This window comes from Sceloporus occidentalis, unplaced genomic scaffold, assembly GCF_023333645.1.
Source record: "Sceloporus occidentalis isolate IW3139 unplaced genomic scaffold, rSceOcc1.0.p SCAF_6, whole genome shotgun sequence".
NCBI classification, from domain to species: domain Eukaryota; kingdom Metazoa; phylum Chordata; class Lepidosauria; order Squamata; family Phrynosomatidae; genus Sceloporus; species Sceloporus occidentalis.
The window spans coordinates 92876470-92898910 of NW_028316986.1; the positions used below are offsets into that span (position 1 = coordinate 92876470).

The 22441-nt window shown below is 40.4% G+C and overlaps 1 protein-coding gene across 8 annotated transcripts in view; it reads right to left on the minus strand.

Moving 5' to 3' along the window:
• Positions 1-22441, minus strand: part of LOC149311111 (A-kinase anchor protein 7-like) — a 140138-nt gene that overhangs the window by 75149 nt on the left and 42548 nt on the right. For all 8 annotated transcript variants that reach the window (XR_016281754.1, XM_089530372.1, XM_089530370.1 and 5 more), the window contains exon 6: positions 1646-1758. Coding sequence is in view for 7 of the 8 variants with exons in the window: in XM_089530372.1 (XP_089386498.1) it covers positions 1646-1758 (113 nt within the window). In the remaining variant the exon portion in view is untranslated. The remainder of the gene's footprint in view (positions 1-1645; positions 1759-22441) is intronic.

Consider the following 22441-nt stretch of genomic DNA (forward strand, 5'->3'; position numbering starts at 1 on the left):
ATATAACATTAAGCATACACATCTGCAGCAGTTACTGTATAAGTATGAATGGCAGGGATGGGGCCCATCACCAAATATAATGTCAGTTGTGCAGCCAGCAATGGGAATTCAGAGATATCAGTTATCTCACTTTTTTAAAAAGCTACCTTTGCTACTGCTCTCACATTGCAATTCAATGTACAGTACACTTAGATGGAATATTATATGAATGACACTTACTTCTGAGTACACATATATGGGATAGCACTCATGGCCTAAATCCTATTGTTAGTTGAAACTAGAGCAGATCAATGGAATCAATGTGGACTAGCTATGCCCACATTTATGTAAGATCCACTACTTCAAGGAGTATACAGTGCGCCCTTGTTTTACACGGGATCCGTTCCGGACACACACACACCCCGCGTAAAACAAAAAGTGCGTATGCTCGAGCCCCATTACAAGTAATGGGGCTCATGCTTGTGCCAGCATGCACCAGCAGTGGCGCATTGTTTCTTCCGGTGCATGGCACCAGAAGAAACAGCACTGCTTTCCGCATATGACGCGGGCACACTGTATACTACTTGAGACTAACAATTAGATTTAGGCCTCAGTGTTTGTTTTGCTAAATCTGTAAGAACAGTTTTTGCTTCCCCAACTTATTTTTTAACTCAGACAGAATCTACTGCTTGTCCGGGTGACGGGTGACAATATATTGGAACACTTGGGAAAATGCACAGGTGGGCTCTATTTAAAATGATAGAGAACTTTCTGAAGAGAGAAGAGGAATAGTAAATAAATCTTTAGCTCTATAGCGTTTATTCTTATTTTTTAATGCATATGTTTTAATGGTTCTATAGGAAGTTTAATTACATTTTAATTATTTTTTGTGTTCTTGTGTGAGCTTACTTTAATTAGTGAATCTGCCTTGAGTTTTGGGGGAAAAAAGACGACAACAACAACAACAAAAGAATGTGCAGGAATGGATTGGTTGTGCATAGCTGAGTCAGGAAGGGGTACCTAACCAATGGACCTCCAGTGCTGACATACTGTCAATTTTAATCAAAATCCAAGATATAAGATAACCATCCTATAAAGACTATTGTATTATATCACCAGCTAATCGAATTCTGTGGTCACAAAACAAATAAATTTTGATTTGGTTCTAGAAATAATCTGAAGGCCTATGCTCCCTGAAAATCTGTTCCTGAGAGCTGAAGGACACTTAAAAACAGTATTAGAAACACTTGAGGAAAAGGAGGGATATGTGAAAAAGCCTATCCTCCAGCTCAAAGTCCTGATAACAGAAAGGCAACTCAGGATCTAAGCCCAGGAGAATAAAGAAACAGTTGGAGATAACTGTCTCTTAAACTCATTTTAGATATGTAATACCACTTCTGTTGGATTACATTTTAACTGTGGGATAATGACTTTACGATTTTCCTGTAAATATCAGGTTATGAACCTTGAGAGCAAAGTCTGTTTCTCTCGTAGTACATGCAATGAATCATCAACACTTTACCACTGTGCTATTAACTTCAGTTGCAAGGCTAAAAAATATTGATAATATTTGGTGAATTTAAACCTCCTTCACGGTAGATTCTTTATGGTCACAGCGCCCCACATGCCCTGCAATAGATAAGGTAGTGTACGAAAGTGATCATACCTGTTTTCGTAGCTCTGGGGATTTTGACAACTTCATGAAGGTCAAATGAGGCTTAAAAGCTCTCTCATCCTCTATGCAGATGCCCTTATCCAGAAATATGTTCTTCACACTCTCTAGGTGGGAACAAATGAAAGACTTTAAGATTCTAAATATTACATGTGGTAAAAAGTTTATTGAAATAAACGGCACTTTAGTTCCATCTATAAAATAAGAAACATTAATCAGAAAGAGAACAAATGTTACTTCAAATTAATCCATATAATTTCACACTTGCAGCTTAGTTGACACATAAAGTGCATATGATTCACATGCAAACTACTTTTACAGGTTGAGCAATTCTGTCCTGCTATTCTGATAAGAGTAGCATTCCAATATATCCTACATAGCCTTTAAAAGGACATACGTTGCTTTGAATAGAGTCTCTGTCACACATCACTTCTTTCTACAACTGTGGCACCTAAGAGCAAAGACTTTCCACCCAATACTGCTTAAGGCATAGTCATTTTGACTCAACTATCAGTGCAACAAACTAGATGGTCCTGACAAGAAGCCAACATAGTGCCACATGCTATGGAATTTACACTGGCAGGATCAGTTAGCATGGAGATTTTTATTTTTTTATAGCACTGGATAACATTTTATCTTGTATATTCTGTACTGATCTTCTGCCTTAGACGTTATAAAAAAAAACTTTTCTTGTCAAAACTGTAAGAAATAAATTATGTTTAAAAATAGGAAGCCAACAAAGGGCATAGGGTTCAATTCCCCACCTGGCCATGAAACCCACTGGGTGACTGTGGGCAAGTCATCCTCTCTGAGCCTCAGGGTAGGCAATCGTAAACCTTCTCTGAACAAACTGTGCCAAGAAAACTCCATGGTAGGTTTGTCTTAGGGTTGCCATAAGTCAGAAACAATTTGAAGGCACACAGCAACAACAACAACAGATACCACAAGCCTTATCACTGCCACTAGCTTGTTTAATGTCTTTGAAAAGCATTTGTATGATGCTGGTTTATTTCTACATTTGAGCACTGTAGTCTAACCTCAGTGTTGTACACACATTTTGTTAAGAGATCAAGATTATGATCCATTCATTTTGCATTCTGTCTCAGCAATTGCACAGGGGCCTGCGATGCCTAGTAAAACAAAACAAGCATTTGTAATGGCAGAACAATCATTGGGGCCTTCAGGTGCTCTATATTGACCTGAAAGGGTTAAGATGTCTTACTCCTTAAAATAACAGTTACTAATTATCCCCCCCCCCCCCACAAATATAACAGAGAAAGAAGCTGGGGCACTAAACAAAGAGCTTGCACAAAACAGTGAGGAAGGAGAAACTAACAATAACTTGCCCATAAAATTTAAAATTATTCATCAGCCAACAAAAGTCTTTCAAATAGCTCTGCTTGGAAATACTACAAATAGCCACATAAGTGGGTTTTAACTAGCAGGGAAATATCTGTGCTTAAGTATGCAGTCACAAAAGATCTATCTCAAATCAAGGAAATCAGTATTTTCTCAAATGAGTGAAAAACTGGAGAAATTCAAAAAAGCATTACATAGACTAAATTATGTTAAAACACACAAAACAACCTTGAAGGCTATACCAGACGAAGGATTGTTTATTAAAATCCTATGACTTTCAAACCATGTTCTTATCTGGTTGCTTGAGAAGAAGAACAATGATGAAAATGAATGCTTCTCTGAAATACTTTGTCCTTCACTATTAATCTCCTGCAAATATATAACTATATGGAAAGGCTGGTATTTTCTTAGAATAATAGAATTATCAGGAAGTTTTTTCTAAGAGTGAGGTGGAATCTCTTTTTTTGTAGTTTGAATCCATTGCTCTGGGTCCTATTTTTTGGAACTGCAGAAAACAAACTTGCTCCATCCTTCGTATGACATCTTTTCAAATATTTAAACAGAACTATCATATCATCTCTTAACTTCTCTTCTCTGGGCTAAACACAACCAGTTCCCTAAAGCTGCTCCTCATAGGACATGGTTTCCAGGGCTTTCATAATTTTGGCTGCCCTCCTCTGGACATGCTCCAGCTTGTCAACATTGTTTCTGAACTGTGGTGCCCAAAACTGGACACATTATTCTAGATGAGGCCTGACCAAAGCAGAATAGAGTAGTCCTATTATTTCCCATGATCTAGACACTATACTTCCATTGATACACCCTAAAATTGCATTGGCTTTTTATCTACTACATCACATGGTTGACATGTTCAACTTGTATTCTATTAGGTCTATCAGATCCCTTGCTGCATTCTCAGCTTCGGCTGATACACCAGCTGCACCCCTTCCTGGAACTGGGAGACCTTGAAACAGAAGCTGGTCACCTCTCGATTGGACTTATGTAATGCGCTCTACATGGGGCTACCCTCGTGCCAAGTTCAGAAACTTCAACTTGTACAAAATATGGCAGCCTGGTTAATTACAGGTATTTCTTGTAATGATCACATAACACCGCTTTTGAAATCCCTTCACTGGCTGCCAATTAATTTCCAGGCAAGGTACAAGGTGTTGGTGATTACCTTTAAAGCCCTACATGGCTTGGGTCCAGAATACTTAAGGGAACGCCTTCTTCCATACTGTCCATCCCGCACTCTAAGGTCCTTGGGGAAAAATCTACTTCAGCCAAAAAAACTAGACTAACCTCAATTACCGAGAGGACCTTCTCCACCGCTGCTCCGAAGCTATGGAATGACCTGCCAAAGAAGATCCGTGACATTTCTACTCTTACAGCCTTTAAGAAGGTTCTTAAGATGGATCACTTCCAGCAGGCCTTCCCTACCTAGTTCCTCTCCCCATTTACTGTGACTTACGTCACTCTGTCCACCAATTCTTAAATTTAATGACAAGAATGAAATTAAAATTAATTAAAATAATATTCTTTACGCTCCCTCTGTCCATCAGACCTGGGAGGGAGTGAAAAAGACAAGCCCAGTTCCATCAGTCTAGCTGTGAATTCTGTGACTTACGCCACTCTCTTTTATCTTATTTTATTGTATTTTATTTTATTGTATTCTCTGTATTTTTATTGCTCTAACCTGCCCGGATTCCTTGTGATCGGGCGGGCAATAAATAAATAAATAAATAAATAAATAAATAAATATTATTAATTTGTCTGGCCTCAATTTATGTGGGCAATGGTGATGTCTTTGACTCCTTGATCTTATCCTTGATAGGATTCTCAGATCTCAGTGCTTTGGCCTCTCAGGGCAAAAGAAAGCCACCTCAGGGCAAGAATGCTGTCATAAACATGTATATTCTCCAAAAGGACTGTCTACCTACTGGCCTCTCTTATTCTTTCCCTCTTAAAGTGTCTCAAAGTGCAGCTAGGACTAGGACATAAAGGATGGAATTTACAGAGGAAGAGATTAGTGACAAACTCACTGAATGAATAGAATACTACTTCATTACTTTTCCTATTGTTACCTTTCCCAGTTCTGTTTCCACCTTTCTTACCTGCAGTACAGTTTTCTTTCTTGGTCTAAGATGGGTTACACTACTGTTAGCAAAAAAGCATAGTACAAATGTTTGTTGTTCTGCTCTCCTTATTTATTTCTTTTAACTCTTTATTTCATTGTTCTCTTTCCCCTTATGCTCTCACCTCCTGGCTCTCTCTCTCTCTCTCTGTGTGTGTGTGTGTGTGTGTGTGTGTATAAAATCTTCTTCTTCTCTCTCCCCCTCTCATTCTCTTTCTCCTTCTCTTTTCTCTCTGCAACTCTGCCTATATTTAACTCCTTTATTCCTTAGTTCTTTCATTTCCTAATTTCTACTTCTTATCTCAACCAACTACACACTAAACACTTGTCAATTCTTTTTCTTCTTCTCTCCTTCTCCTCCCTCTGTACATGTCCTAGCTGCTTTTATCTGCTCTTTCCATCCCTGGCTCTCCTCCCTCTATCATTTTCTTTCTCAACCTATGGCCTCCTCAATTCTGGCTACAGTTCTTCCGTGTCCCTCTCTTTCTTTCCTTCTATCCCCACATTTTGCTGTATGAATCATCTTCCTTCTCCTACCCTTCTTCTCTGCCTTCCCAGCTCTTCTCCTTTGCCACATTAAAGAATGTCTTAAACTTTGACTGAGATATGTTTGATTGTCAGCATGGTAACACTATAAATGCCATTAAAGTCAATAGCTTCTGAATAGACATGCAGCCATCATTGGTCTAGCACTGTTATCTCTCCTCATAAAAATAATAGCATTATTATGACCATTGACTGGGGTGATCAAGAATTCCACAACATGAGTGCACGATAGGAAAAAATGTGAGCAGAGAGAGCATTGATTAATAAAAACAAATTATTCAAAGTAGGGTTCAGAAAACTTTCTTTTTGCTTTCAAGTCTCCTTGCTTAGAATACAACTCCCATGTGTTATTTGAAGTAGTGCTGGCCAAAGTACTAAAATAAGTGCTGGAAAAAGTTGTTTTTAATACAGAGCTTGGAAAACATAATTTCAAACTCCTTAGTTCCACTTTATAATATTTTTATTTGAATGTCATGCTCTAAGCCACTGTGTTTAAAGCTTAATGAACCTTACTTAATAACATCAGCAGGGACTGTCCCTGTGTGTCAGTGTTTGTCCATGAAATCTCAGAGTCCAGCCTACTCTGCAATGGGCAACTCTAATCCTAAAGAATGCCCCAGAATTATCTGCAACATGCAGGATCCTGTGGCAGATGTACAAAAACTCTTCACCAATTTAATTCAGATGTGAAAGGTTCCCTGAAGGCAAGAACCTTGAGACCATTTACTTAGGTCCATTTCAGATTAGGATAGCAGCACTGAAGTTTTTCTGTAACTGCCATTGTATGAGAAAAATATATATAATGCATTTCACACAAACAATTGTTCAATTTCTTGTCTCCATTTATGCCATATTTAGGGTAAGGCGGTAATAATATCAAAGCTCACACCACTGTTTTCTGTTTTTAGATCAAAGTTGTTGCTTTTGTTGTTATATTTATTTCTCTGTAGAACCACTACAGAGATAAATTTGGCTTTTAATAGTTTAAAAAATATCAAATTCATGTGTGCAATTTCTAAAGACTGTGTCAGATGACAGTTCAAAAGAAATCAGCATTCATACTGCTTTGTTGCCAGTTGAAAGCACCATTTACTTGTGTTTAACTGTTCTATTTACTGTTAAAATAGGTCATTTGGGACATTTCAGGATAATAAAATAGAATGCAGTCTCGGAGTAAATGGCACAGAATCACATCTCTTCTACAATACCTGACCTTTCTGCTAGCTCAATCTGGCATTTACATAAAAGACAGCAGGCAACCTGTAGTCTTGGACTGGAGATGGGCATACAGACTATGCTGAGGAAGGTTCACACAATGCCATGGCATTCCTATGGATGCGTGGGGCTTGGAAACTCTGTACCTGCAATCATCTGTGAATACCCTGGTATTTGCAAAGACAATGAAACCCTTCTGATTCAAATTTTTAGAAAATTCTTCCAAAAAGACTGGAATCCCTTCAAAGGCCTTCCTTTCCTCACAGTGCCCCTGGAGTTAACTATGGGAATGAGGGTTGGGGAGTACTGAAGGAGAATAATGTTCAGGAAAGAGCACAGGAAGAGCATGAAGAGATGCTGGGCAAGGCAGAAGGGGGTTGAGGAAACCTAGGGGCTTTGGAGGAAGACAGACAATGGGTGAAGCATTGAAGGGTAAGGCAAGCAGGAAGAGCATAGGAGAGAACTAGGGAAGGCATGCTGTACAATACAGGGTTTTGTGACCCATTGCAGTCCAAAAAACCATAATGTATATGCCTGTATCTGCGATTCCCTTGGTGTGTAAATCGATGGTTGAATGAAAGGCCTTAAGCTGTTGCCACCCCTGATTAAGCTCAGGAAAAAGACATGGGAGAAAGAAAAACATTAACAGAGTTGGATTTCAAGAAAAAGGCAGGTGTGGAAATGGAGACAAGAGTGGTTTAACACAGAAGGTAAAGACAGTGAGATGCCTCTAGGATGGCATGGGGAGATAAAGAGATAAAAGGGGAGAACTCCTGAAGGGGATAAAATAAATGTGTGACAGAAAAATAAATCACAGAGCAATGTGAAAAGAGAAAATGGGAGGGTAACAGATAAAAATGAAGAGATAACTGTGGTTAGAGAGAACAGAAGTGAAAAAGCAGAACATGCAGAAGAAATAGGGAGGTGTATCTTAGATGTGTAAAGAAACAAGTGGATAGAGAAAACAGATGAGGGTGTAGAGAAGAGGGCATGAACAAACAGGTTGTAGAGTAGAGAGAGTGCTATAGAACAAAGAGAAAAAGAAGAAGAGTTAGATCAGTACAGAGAAGGCCACTATGGTGCAAAGAGGAAAGAGACAGTGATGCTACGATGTTGTTACTCAAACAGAAAAAGGCTATCAAGAAAAAAAGTTAAAAATAAATTTGACAAACATAGTTTTCTGCAGTTGACCTATTTGTGTAGCCCTGCTCAGTTAGTTGTTCCGAATGTAAAAGTGGCACTCAGAGTGATTAAAGCTGAACACCTCTGCTACAGATTAAAGCTATCATCTTCTACCCAAGGAACAAAATCAGCCAAAGAAGGTTTTAATACAGGAGTCCTGCAGGGAATAATTTAGTTCTAATCATCTCAGGACTCTTAAAGGTACAGACTTTATGAAAATATTTAATGAAGTGGAAAGAAAGTTAAATGGCAGATGGTTTTAGAAGTTAGGTTTTAAAGACCCAAGGCTGCAGTGTGGAAAACAATGACACAAAAGAAGAGCCTATGCTAGATACAGAGAAAGAGAAAAAGCAAACCTCCTCAAAGTGAAACAAATAGTTCATAGAAAACCCTGGCTGCAGCCACTACAGAAATAATCCAGGTTGATACCACTTTAGCTGCCATGGCTCCATCCTATGGAATTCTGGGGTTTCTAGTTTATTGGGCACCAGAGCTCTCTGATAGAGGAGGCTAAATATCTCACAATACTACAATTCCCAGACTTTTATAGCATTGAGCCATGGCAATTAAAGTAGTGTCAAACTGGATTATTTCTGCAGTGTAGATGCAGCCACTGATAACGACTATAATTTTTTTCATGAGGAAAAGTAAACCAGAGATAAGTTACACACTTTTTACATGGAATCTTCTATTCATGTTGTTTAATTAATATTCTTAAATTGGCTTCAGATTTAATTCATGTGGGTAGAATAGCATTATTAAGAGGGAGACTATACTAGTCTCACCTGTTTCTGTTGCTCTCTATGTGTCAAGAGTGATGGTCTGAAGAGGAGAGCTTCCTCTGTCTGTGAAGACTCTTTACACAATTTGTGTCACAATCACTGGCATTCAATGTTTCTTCAAGTTATGACTTCTATAATTAGGGGTTAACTACCAGCTGTAATAGCTTCTGGGAAGAGAAACCATTTTAGGCAGAATAAACAGAAAGTATTTTAGAAAGTTCATGAGCTCTCAAAATCAGGAATGATCATATTCTTATATTAAACGATCCATATCAAATTCTTGGAATAAACTGGTCTCCTCATGGATGGCACAGATGTGCTTGAGAAGCAAGAGATTAAAGTGGAGCAAGGGGGACTGAGGTATGGATGTGCTTTATGAAAGATCTTCTCAAGTTAGGAGCTCTTTATAAACCCAATGGAAGCATGAGACAGTATTGCAAAAATACAAACAGAGAGAAAGAGAGAACAAGATTTCAAGCACATTTTAAATAAAGTTCCCAGGGATGCAGGTAAGAGAGAAACCTGCATACACTTTACATACTACCACTTAGGCACCCTTGGTTGAAGGTACACCAACTGGAGGTGCCCATTGCAACGGTGACCCCTCCTGTCAGGGTGACTCTTCAAAAAACACTTTAAAGTGGTTACTTTTACTTTAAAACAAAGTGCACTCTCCCAATGAATTTTGACTTAAAGCAAAAAACAAATAAACACACAAACAAAAATTCCTGCTTATTTTAAAGTGATTGTTGACTAGTAGAATGAGGAATGTAAAAAACTGTGGAGTCGAAGGCTTTCATGGCCGGCATCCATAGTTTTTTGTGGGGTTTTCAGGCTATGTGGCCATGTTCTAGAAGAGCTTCTTCCTGATGTTTCGCCAGTATTTGTGATTAGTGCTCATTGTCTGCTGGGAAACCTCTGACCCTGGAAGATTTCTCACTTGCATTTGTTGAGTCTTCATCTTGCTATTTTTCAGAACTGGTCAGCACTAATCAAGCAGACACTAATCCTCTTTTGCATACCCCCCCCCCCACCCTGAGGCTTGCCATTAGCAACAAAATAATACACATGCAAATCACTCCTGCCTTACATACATATACATACCCAACTCCTTCCCAGGTAAGCATTCTCTGAAAATGCCAGCCACAGATGCTGGTGAAACGTCAGGAAGAAGCTCTTCTAGAACATGCCCACATAGACTGAAAACCCACAAAAAACAATGTAAAGAATTGTTAATTGCCAACAAATCAACTTTGACTTATGGTGACCCTATGAATGATTGACCTCCAAGATCCCCTGTCATCAAAGAGGGATTCAGATTTTGCAAGTTCAGGGCCATCAGGTTTCTTTGATTGAGTCTATGCACCTATGGTCTTCCTCTTTTCCTACTGCCTTCTACCTTACTAGTTTCTTTTCTATATGGTCTACTCATGATATGTTCAAAGTACAGTCTCAGTTTAGTCATCTTGGCTTCTAGGGAAATTTCTGGCTTCATAGAGCTCTTAGACCCACTTATTTGTCTTTTTGGCAGCTTATGGCATCCTCACAACTCCTGTCCAAGATCACATCTCAAATGAGTTGGTTTTTTTCATATCAGTTTTCTTCACTGTCCAGCTTTCATAGTCATAGCTAGAAACTGGAACTACATTAGCATGTCTAATCGAGATTTTGGTATCTTGTTCCATTTTGGAATGTCTCATCATTAAGTTTTCATGGTAGATGACATTCAGAAGTGATTTACTGGTACATTCTTCTGTGCAGTACTAACAAGCGTTAACTGCGTTATCTCTGAGATGCCTTCTGCCAGCATCATTCCCCAAATACTGCTGCTGTTTGGCATAATTAAGTACAGCTCTTCAGCAAAAGCTGAGGTCCTACCATCAGCATAGTCTCTTGCCTCATGATAGTATACAATCCTACTACCATGGTAAGTAAAGAATATATGCACATTTTCTTGCTTTAGATGAAAAATGCCATTAAAAATATCAACCATCACAATATTTTTCATCCTTCAGCAACAGTAAAAATATGTTTTCTTAATTTTCAGTGTACAAAAAACTGGTTTTGCAACAATGAACACTGTATTGCACCCATAAAAATGTTTTCTGTACAAAACTACCTTTTTTCCAAAGATGTCTTCAAATGCAAAGTAGGATCGATAAAAATGCACAGAATCCAGGAAGAAGAAATATTTTAAATTTGATCATATTCATACTTCAAGAATGAAATAAGCAGAAAATTGTTTTCTTCAGTGGCATGTCTGCAACTTTGGAGGGTTCTGCAAAATGTCAACTCCTACAGTAGAAGACTCAATTATAAACTTCTGAGGGGGGAAAAACTTAAAGTTTCTCAGATATTGGGGGCCATACCTTCCTATGAAAGAATCCCTGGGCTCGAGTGTTACTACAGAGAAGTCCTTTTTCCTTGATCCAACAGATCTTTATTCTATGTACAGATGGTACTCAGTGTGGCAGCACCAGTTAAGCCAGTCATATGTCCACTAGGGTGTGCTTTCTGTATGCATTCCAAGCCTAGTCATATGGAACAGCAAATCAAAACTATTCAAGAGTTAAATAATGGAATAAAGCGATCAATAATGAATGAGTCAGAGTTTCATTTGGCATCAATTCTGTACTGAGCCTACAAGCAGAGAGGCAAACATCCATTTAAAATAGCTTGAAAAACATGTAATCAGTGTCTGCTTTTAAAAACCATTAGAGATGTCCATTTTCTTATGGATATGTGTACTCAGGAAATGTGTCTTATTTTTTTCCCCAATGAGCACAGTTTGTTGAAACTACACATAATCTCTCAAAACAGAACATTTTTTAGCATCTCAGAATTGCAATACGTCACTGAAGATCAGAACATAAACTAGGATCAACAGGAGAAACTGAACCTGCATTATTACTGCATTTCTCCCTGGTGAAAGAGAGTGGAACTGATTTTAGCGTTGTTTGCAATCAAATAGAACAGCCTTCACAAACCAAACACCCTCCAGATATTGAACTACAGCTTCCATCCTCCTTCAGTGGCATGAGTAATGATAATGAGTTATTGAAGTCATACTCCAGAAATCTGGACAGCAGCTGGTTGCCTACTTGTGGCATAATTTAAAGCAGTGCTTCTTAAACTCTCTGATGCAGGGGTCTGACACTGTTTTGCCAGTGTGCCAGGGACCAGTACCATTGTATTTGACTAAAACTCTTCCTTTTTTCCCTGGAAATTTGTAAAGAACTAGCAGCACTGATTTAAAGTGCTGGTTCCTAATGTCTTGGACTTCATCTCCCAGAATTCCTGACTATTGATCAAACTGGCTAAGTCTTCTGGGAGTCAAAGTCCAAACCACCTGATAGACCAAAGTTTGGAAACCACTAGTTTTAAGGATCAGAGCAGAGCTTGACTTTTTTCCCACCCATCCTATCCATTACGAGTATGCATTGGTCAATCCTTACTAAACAGGCTGACTTTTTAATCTAAACCAAACTTTTGAACTGCACAGGATGTGCTGCTATCACACAACTAGGATATTCACCTTCTATGTTTGCACATGCTTTGTTGTTTGGGGTTACACTCCATGACATTTAGAGGCCTACACAGAGTACCAGAAAATCCAGAAAGCTGGGAATCTGACAACTCCAATACAGAAGAATGCCTAAGAAGCATCATAAATCTCAACATATCTTTATTTGGAATGACTGAATGAAGCAACAACAAAAAGAGAAAACATACACACAAACATAGAACAGAATTCCCTGTTCAGAATGTCATATTGATAACTGATATCATTTTGATGATGTCAAGTCAGCTTTGACTTATGTTGGCCCTTTAAAGGTGAAATTTCTGAAGGTGTGTCCATACTGCAGAATTAAATAATTTGACACCACATTAACTTCCATGACTCTATTCTACAGAATCCTGGGCTTTGTAATGTAGTGAGGCAGCAGAGGTCTCTTACAGACTGGACTGTATAACCCACCAAACTACAAATCTCAGGATTCTTTGGACAAAATCATGGCAGTTAAAGTGGTGTCACTGCTTCAGTTCTGCAGTGTGGATATACCCCAAGGGACTCTGGTATTAACATCTCTGCCCAGGCCCTGCAAATGTAGGGTCATAGTTCTGCAATGCAGTCTTCCTCTTTTCCTACTAATCCTTTCTAATAAATTATGTCATCTCATCATGTGCCCAAACTATAATCCCTTCATTTTTTCATTAGGGCTTCTAGTGAGATTTTAAGCTTGATTTTCTCTGGGACCCATGCATTTCTCTTTTTAGCAGTCCTTGGTATCCAGCACTACATTTCAAATGAGTTGAGTTGATTCCTATCTGTTTTCTACAGAGTTCAGCTTTATTCATTCATTTATTTAAAAATGTATATTGTGTACTCTACTGTGAGATTTTGGGGTGGCACATAATTGAAACAATGTGAACAATTTAAAACAATTCCAGCTAGAAACAATGAAATAATTTAAATAGGATGATAGCATATAAAACAGATCACCAAGTTAAAACAGTAGAAAAGACTAAAACAGTTAAAATCATTTAGAGGTACATTTAAAAAAAAAAAGATTATGCCCCAATGTCTAAAGTTAACACCAAATGGACCTCCAAGGAGAGGCCATTCCACAAATAAGGCACCAGAACAGAGAAGGCCATCTCCCATGTCCCTGTATAATATATTGTCTCCCTTAGTGAGACATGGAGAAGGGCCACTCCAGCTGACCTCAGTTCTCAGGCAGGAAGTCATTTCAAGTCATTGCTATTTTATGCTAGTGATATCTGTATATCTTACATTATTGATGTTTCTTCCACCAGTTTTCACACTTCCTTTCTTCAAGCCTGTTTCTATGGTCTGTATCACATGTTCTGCATATAAATTAAATAAGTATGTTGATAAAATGCACCCTTGTCTGACCTGCTCGCCACATGAAAATAATTCTGTTTCTTCATATTGAACCTGAAAATTATTCAGTTGTCAGTTCTGTGACCTGAGCATATAAATTCAAAGTACAAAATGTAACTTAGTATGCCTATAGTGTGGTAGATATAGCATTAGAAAATAGTACAAGAAATTAGATATGTGTGTATTCATGGAAAATCAGCTTCGGCTTCAGTTCAGTCTGGGAAAAAGGCCAGGTGCTCTGGAGTGTAAATAAAGATAAAAGTTCTGTGAGATGATAGAAGGGAAAAAAATGTCCTATAATAACCTTTATCTAATGTTCACTAGCTAACCTGCTAGCTAGTGCACCAGAGAATGAACCATGAGGGCAGCAGACAACAGACTCTAAGTTAATAGGATTTAGAATCATAGAGGAATCGTAGATAAAGATATATGTTTGATTAGATAGAGTTAAGCAAAAGGCAGTGAGCACCTTTATTTTTATTAGGGAACTAACTTCAGGGATGAAAAAAACAATAAAAGGAGTTAAGGCAGAGTTCAGGTTAGACTGCCTGTCTGGCATGTCTAGGACAGTCAGTGTAGTGTAGTCGTTTCAGTGAACAAGTGCGCTAACTCCAAAAATACAAGCACTTTTCACTATTCTAGTTAGTTTTAGTATGAAATTTGGCAAGAAGAGCTGACATTTTGGGTAAGCACCCTTTCATAAGCATAGAGCCTCAGACTCCTTTTCTGATCATTCCCTTTCCTAACTGTCTTATCTCTGGGGACATAAAATGTACATGAAGCAAGATAATGATGCTTTAATGCACAAATCTGCACACACTTGGAAATATATCTCTGTTGTAGTCTCCAATGCACAAATCTGTACACACTTGGGCATTTTGAAAGATGTTCTTTACCACCACTAATTCTTACAATTCTAGCTCGCTTGCTGCAAGATCAGAACTGATCAGCTTAAAGAGAGAAACAGTTTTTGTTTCTCTTCCAAAAAGAAACAAACGGATGGCCATAGTGCATTCAGCATGGCAGATACTCGGTGCTGCTTTTGGAAAACTGAGCTTCATTCTCTGAAGCTACATAGTTATAAATCTCATTAAAAGCTCAAGGGATATGTATTGGATATCCCAAGCCAGCACCTAACTTAGTGCAAGCAAGTGAAGAGCCCAGTTTTTATATTGGACTTTCTGTATGTGATGGGCTAAGATTCTTAGCCTAAGAAACTAATGGGGAACCACATAACTTCCAGCATTTCACACATAAAAACTGGGACATGGGTGGTTATGCAACATCAGACTGTGGTCAAGACTGAAAAAGTTATTAATGAGAAAGATCACACAGGCTGGGCGTTATATCAAGTTATCTATAATCTGATCTGCAGCTACAGAGATCACGTAATTTCCTTGTTGAAAAAGGTTTACTTGCAACAGGTCTATCTCCAGGCACAATTTAAATTGGTGGTTGTGACTTATAAAGACCCATATAGCTTGCATCCAGACTATATGGAAGCCTCTATATCTCCTTATGTGTCTAAGTCTTATGATCTTCAAGGGAGGTTCTTCTCCTGTCCTGCTACCCTTGGCGGGTTACACACCGCCATTAAAGTACGCGCAGAGCGCGTACTAAGGTTAAGGAGGTGCGGTGCTTCCGCACCTCCCTACCCTAATACGCGCTCTGCGCGTAAAAAATGACGGCGGCCGTTCCAGACGGACGCCGCCATGAGGACGTCAGGGCGGCGCAGATGTGACATCCTCGCTCCGCACCAGGGCGCCTAGTGCGCCCTTAGCGTGGACCAGGAAGGAGCTCCATTTCGGAGCTCCTTTCTGGTTTGCGGCGCCGCTTTGCATCACTGGGCGCAGCCTTCAGACGGCTGCGCCCAGCGAAGCAAGGACGCCCCTTTTCAGGCTGCAAGGAAGCGGCGTTTTGCCGCTTCCCCGCAGCCTGAAAAGCGGCGGATCGGGGCCTCAGCGGCTGCCGTTCTGGCCACTGAGGCCCCGATACACTGGGGAAAGGGGCGGGTACAGACCACCCCAAATGGGCGGTCTGTAACCTGCCCTTGCTAAGTTTGTTTGGTGATGACACCGGAGAGAGTCTTCTCAGTAGCTGCTCCTAAGCTATGGCACTCCCTCCCAAGGAAGAATCAATTGGCTCCCTCTCGGCTTTTTCTTTCACCAGCAGGCAAAGAGCTTCCTATTAAAACAGGCCTTTGGCCTTTAACTAGTCAGAGTAGAAGGTAGTGTAACGGGCATACTGTGGGTTTTTTTATCTGCAGTATGTATTTAATGTATTTTAAATTGTCTTTAAATTAATATTTTAAATGAATTGACTGTTTAATACTTTTTAAATTTTTGTAGCACAAGTTGCTTGAACTATTAATATTTTATTCTCTGATATAAGCTCAAATTATTTCCTGTTATAAGATTGCTTCTAGCTTGATTTAAAATGTAGGTTGTTGCTTTATATTTATTTATTAAGCAATATCCTAAAGGTGACTTTGGTCAGGAAATGAACCAATGTTTCCCTCCTTCGATGAGCATGGGCACTTAAATCCTGGCAGGTTCTAGGCATCTGAGAACTTTGAGACACTTTAAAGACATATTAGCTATACACCTTCCATGAAGTTACTGCAGCTAGTTATGGGAGTCCCCAGAATTCAGGCAACATAATCACAGTCCCAGAGAACCAAGAGACTCAGGACTTGTGATGCCTCTGAAGAAAGAGTTGTTGCTGAACAATATCTGTCATTGCAAACAGCAAAGAAAGACAATACAAAGCCACCAGGCTGTGATATCACAGGAGTATGTATGGGTTGTCAGAGCTCTGACACCTGAGCTGGATCTGGAAAAAGGGACTTGCTGGAGTACTATGTACAACAAAGGAATGATGCTCTACACCACAAACAACTATAATAAAGGCCTGGTACAGACTGGCATAAAGCACCAGCTTGGGGCCAATTTTAGGGCTCGGGAGAGCAGAGCGTCCACATGCTCCAGAGCCCTACCGCACTATAATGACTCACCCCCATCCACACAGGGACCCCCATGATGACGTACACGCAGCACAGCGTCCAAATGGCACCGTGCCACACGGACATTCTCAGCACATGCGAGGGCGGCAATGGTGCTGCGCACGCACCCTAAGAAAAACCTACAAGGAGCAAGTTCTTTTTAGGGCTCTTGAAGGCCACACCGTTTGGTTGCTGCAGCCTCTGTTGGGGGCAAAAAGGGACGGCGTCTCGGCGTCCTTTTCTCCCCTTCTGTATCCCCCCAAAGTTAGTGGAATGGTAAGTATGAGCCCTTATTTCTATGCTGCTAGGCTCTCTCAGAAATAAGCAAAAAAATTCACAAAGCATGTCAAGGCGGTTATGTAGCAATACATTTTTATACTACAAAAAATACTGAATTTACTGTTAAGCATCCATAATTAGCATAATATGAATCAAAACTAAAATCAAGGAGCTATTTAACAATATCAAGGCATGTATCTATTCATAACCTTGCCTCTGTGCCAGAAACTTACTGTCAGTGTAACTTTATTATTAAACTTCTTTTATGTGTAATGTTTTATGTAGTATATTACACTTTCATGACTTTTGATTACTGTTCTACATTAAAATGCAAGCCTATATAAGCCATTTTACCTTCCAACATGTTCCATTACAGTTATGAATATATTTAAACATTGCATCTGTTGTGTCAAAACTCACTGAAGTATAAATGACTACAATGGCATATAATAATACATATTTAATGTTAAAGTCTCTAAGGTCATTCCATATCCATCCTGTTTTATTAATATGAGATGCCAAATGGAAAGGAAAAACATATTGCTCACTTTACAGAGAAAAATAACACTTCAATTTGACACTTCATATATACTGATTTAGAAATCAGAAATAAATTACAAGTGTAGATGTTACCTGTATGTTTGCTCAAACACTGCTAGTGCTAAATTATACACATGAAAAATATGAAACAAACCTTCTCACCACAGGAAAAATAAATGTCCCTCCCTTGCTTTGGTTCTGTTATCCATCACATCCTAACAGTGGTTAGTTGGATAAAACAAACCAGTATCAAACCATTATAAGATGTCCTTGCGTATTACCTTCATAAGCAAAAGCAGCAGTTTTTAAGAATCTCCTCCCACAAATGAAGCAAGGGGAGAAAGGAGGAAACGTGTGTGCATTTGATCCTGTTTAAGCCTTCCTCATGTCCTATTTGTAATGAGGTCAGATCAAGTACTTATCTGGAAACATAACGTGAATCTTTTTTCCCTATGAAAGATTCACATGAAAGACTCTGGTCAGGAGCCTACTTTAAACACACTGTCCTCATCAAAGGAAGATTTGTTTTTCTCTATAAAAAAAGAATATCACAGAATAACACTGATCTGATTTCTACAGCTAAACTTCTCTCTTTGAGGGGGTTTCTAAAGTGTGCTGCTGTGAAATATAGGCTCTCCCCTGTGGTGAGAACACAATTTTGGAGTAAATGAACAGTTGAATTCTCCAAGAGTTACAAGATGCAGCCTAAAGATCACTGCTCTGTGCTGCTGTTCTTCCATATTAAAGCTGCCATTGTTTTCTTTTAGTAAAATTTACTGTTTTAGTCCAGTGACTGACTCACTGAGCTACATGCTTTCACACAATTAGTGCTTGCCCTAACATTGTCACACCAAGAAAAGGAATTGTGTTCTCTTCATATGCATCACACAGTCAGTCAAATACAATTATGATTTCTTTTTTTGTTTGTTTAGGTCATGGGCTGCAATGCAACAAAACAAATGCCAGATGATCTTACTTGTTGATATTGACAGATAACCAATAATCTGTGCTGAAAAAAGAGACAAAGTGATGAACAACCTCAGATGGGGCTTACTTGGTCTGCTTATTCCCCACTCATCATTTTGATATCATTACAATCTGCTGCTTACCTGGTGAAAAAACTGTTGAATCGACCTATGTGGTGGAACAACCACAAAACCAATCTGCATAAATGTCAAGACCCTGCTTGGTCTGCCTTTGAACTTTGTGCATGATTTGGTTTACACAGGCTCCTCTGGAAAAGTCAGATGCTGCTGGTGCCAAGTACAATGCCTAGACTAGGCTCATGTCTAATCAGATTCAGGTCTACTGGCTGGCGGACTTTAAGGTCTCTAATTTCCTTTCATTGCTTCTGTCATATGTTAGACACACACACACACACACACATCCTCCTCTAAAGAACTGTGGAACACTAATGAAAAATAGATAAAGTTGAGGCTCATCTTAGGAAACAGAAAAAAATATTATTTTAAAATTTACAGTGGAAACAGATAAGAAAAAGAACTATGTGGCTGCCACCTCTTATCCAAAATCACTTCATAAAAGAAAACCATGGCATGATGTCATTGTGTCTATAAATATATTTGTTGTTTTCAAAAGCAGCCAATGAACTTGAGTAGGAGGTCAAATCAAATGGCTTGCTAAGAGAAGTAAGGGAGGAAAGGATTCTAGATGGCATTTTTGAGGCAACTAAGCATTTATATCATTTCATTATATACACAAATAATCATGGATTGAAGGGCAAAACATATAGCCATAAAGGGGCGGCGTGATCCGATAGAATCATAGACTCACAGAGTTGGAAGAGACCACAAGGGCCATCCATTCCAACCCCCTGCCATGCAGGAACTCTCAATCAAAGCACCCCGACAGATGGCCATCCAGCCTCTCCAAGGAGGGAGACTCCACCACTCTCCGTAGAAGTGCATTCCATTGTTGAACAGCCCTTACTGTCAGGGAGTTCCTCCTAATGTTGAGGTGGAATCTCTTTTCCTGCAGTTTGTATCCTACCTCTTTGAGCACCGGAACGGGGCCGCAGCAACTATTTGCCAGCTCTGAAACAGCTGGAAACAGGGCTCCCTTTCAGCCGCTGTGGCAGCTTTGCAGCACTCCTGCAGCATGTGGCATATAAATGCCATGCTGCCAGAGTGTCGCAACACTGCCTGCCATCTGGTAGGCGGGTGGCGAGACGTCATCTCGGGGGCAGCACCAGGCTTGTGCCATTTAATCCCCATGCCCCACGCCACCCACAAGCCGGCACTTACTGCCAGTCTGTTTGGGACCAGAGATTTTGGTGATCTAGAAATTAACATATGCAGCATATAACTGGTCTCAGCAGAATGAATTTCTGTACATTAACAGAAATGCGATAAGCAACCCCACCCTGAACAAATGTTGCTAAGAAAAGCACAGGAGATGGTCACCTGAAGTTTTTTTGTTTTGTTTTGTTTTGTTTTTATGGAGGACCAACTGTAACATTTCCTTTTCCAAACCAAAAGTACCATATATACTTGACAATAAGTTGAGAATTTTTAGTCTAAAAAATGATCCTGAAAAACTGGGTCAATTTATCCATGGGTCAATGCTTCAATTTTCAGGGACTTCTGGTGAGCTTCTGCTGGGGATGGGTAGAGGGAGCAAATAGTCAAAAAGCAACGCAGCAAACTCTTCCCAGCTTGAGGCACACAGATGCTGGCTCACCCAGCTCAAGAGAGAAGGAGGGAGGAAGCCAAAGCTGCTCAACGGGCCCTAGTGCCTGCCTCTGTGCACCTCAAGCCAGGAGGAGTTTCCTGGGTTTCCTCTTGACTATTCACTCCCTCAACCCTCTCCCTCTTGGAGGCTTGACCTGGGACAATCTCTCTTAATTTTTTTTTTTTTTTTTGGGGGGGGGGTACCTCCGAGAAGCCTGTGCTGCTGGAGGGCAAGGGTTGAGGGAGTGGAAAGCAACACAGGAAATTCCTTCTGGCTTGAGGCATGGAGGCAGGCTTTAGCACCTTTTCAGCAGCCTCAGCCTCCTTCCTTCTCACCCAGGCTGAGGATGCCAGATGGGATCAAGGTATACACTCTTAGGTTTTACTCTCAACTTATCCATGGATCATAGCAAATTCCTTAATTTTGAGCCCTAAACCTGCCTTTGACTTATCCATGAGATCAACATATAGTTGAGTATATATGGTAATCTTCTGGCCACTTCCACTTTTTTGTTATTCCTTGGCATTTTGGATAATCTGTCCAGCCCCCGGTGGGTCTCAGTGATAAACACTCACCTCCAGATGCACTGAAGTTGCCAAACCTTGCTTTAGCTGGATACACAGTTAAGGAGCAGGTCAGGGAAAGTGGGGGAGGGGGAGGCGTGGCTATAGTCCATAAAAGTGATATCATCCTGACCAGGAACCTGGTCTCAAATCTAAGACATATCAAGTGTATTTACCTGACCCTAAAGGCCAAGGACAGAACGGGGATTTTGTTGGTCTACCATCCACCCCGTAGCCTAACAGACTCCCTGGCCAAGCTGACACAGCTGGTCTCGGAGCTGGTGTTGGAGTCCCCCAGGCTTCTTGTCCTGGGGGACCTCAACATCCCCTCCGAGGCCGGCTCATTAGATCTAACAGGCGTGGCTCAGCAGTTCATGGATTCCATGACAGCCATGGGCCTGTCCCAATTGGTCTTGGGTCTGACACATTGTGTGGGTAACACACTCGATATGGTCTTTAGTACGGACCGGGAACATCCGTGGGCGGAGGTAATGGGTATCTCCCCTTTGTCATGGATGGACCACTTCCTGGTCAAGATAGGAATGAAGGCCACAATCCTAAAACCCCTTGGGGGTGGAGGGCCTATTAGAATGGTCTGCCCTTGAAGGCTGATGGAACCCAAAAGGTTCCGAGAAGCCCTAGAGGGAGTTATGATTGGGAATGATGGCGATTCTGTCGATACCCTGGTACATAATTGGGATCACATCCTTACTGGGGCAATAGACTCTATCGCTCCCGAGCGTCCTTACCAGCCCACTCCAAATAGAAAACGCTGGTATACGGAAGATCTTCGCCAGATGAAGCGGGCTGTGCAACGACTAGAGCGCCGCTGGCAGAAACATCAACGCATATCTGACAAGACACTCCATGAGAACATGTTACATTCCTACAGAGTGGCAATCGATGCAGCAAAGAATTCTTTCTGTGCTGCACGGATTTCATCAGCAGAGTCTCGTCCAGCAGAGCTGTTCAGGGTGGTAAGGGAACTAACACAACTACCGGCCACCCTGAACCCCTTATTAGAACCAACTATAGCCTGCTGTGACGCTTTTAATGACTTTTTTGCCGATAAAATTTCTCAGATAAGGGCTGATCTTGACGTCGGCTTTTTGTCAGGACCTAAGGTAGAGGTATCCAGTGACTCTGGAAACAAGGTTATTCTGGATCGTTTTGAGTTTGTAAATACTGAAGACGTGGAGAAGCTCCTTGGCTGTGTGAAGAGGACAACATGTCCTCTCGACCCTTGCCCATCTTGGCTGACCGTCCAGGGAGGAGATGCTATAACAACTTTATTACATCAAATTATCAATGCATCTCTTCGGGAGGGGACATTTCCATCTGCCTTAAAACAGGCAACAGTGAAACTACTTTTAAAGAAACCCTCCCTAGATCCCCTGCAGATGTGTAATTATAGACCGGTCTCTTTATTACCATTCCTGGGCAAGGTGATCAAGAGGGCAGTCACCTTTCAACTCCAAGCCGTCTTGGATGAAACCGATTATCTGGACCCATTTCAAACTGGCTTCAGAGCGGGATACGGAGTTGAGACTGCCATGGTTGCCTTAGTCGATGATCTTTGTCTGGGCATTGAC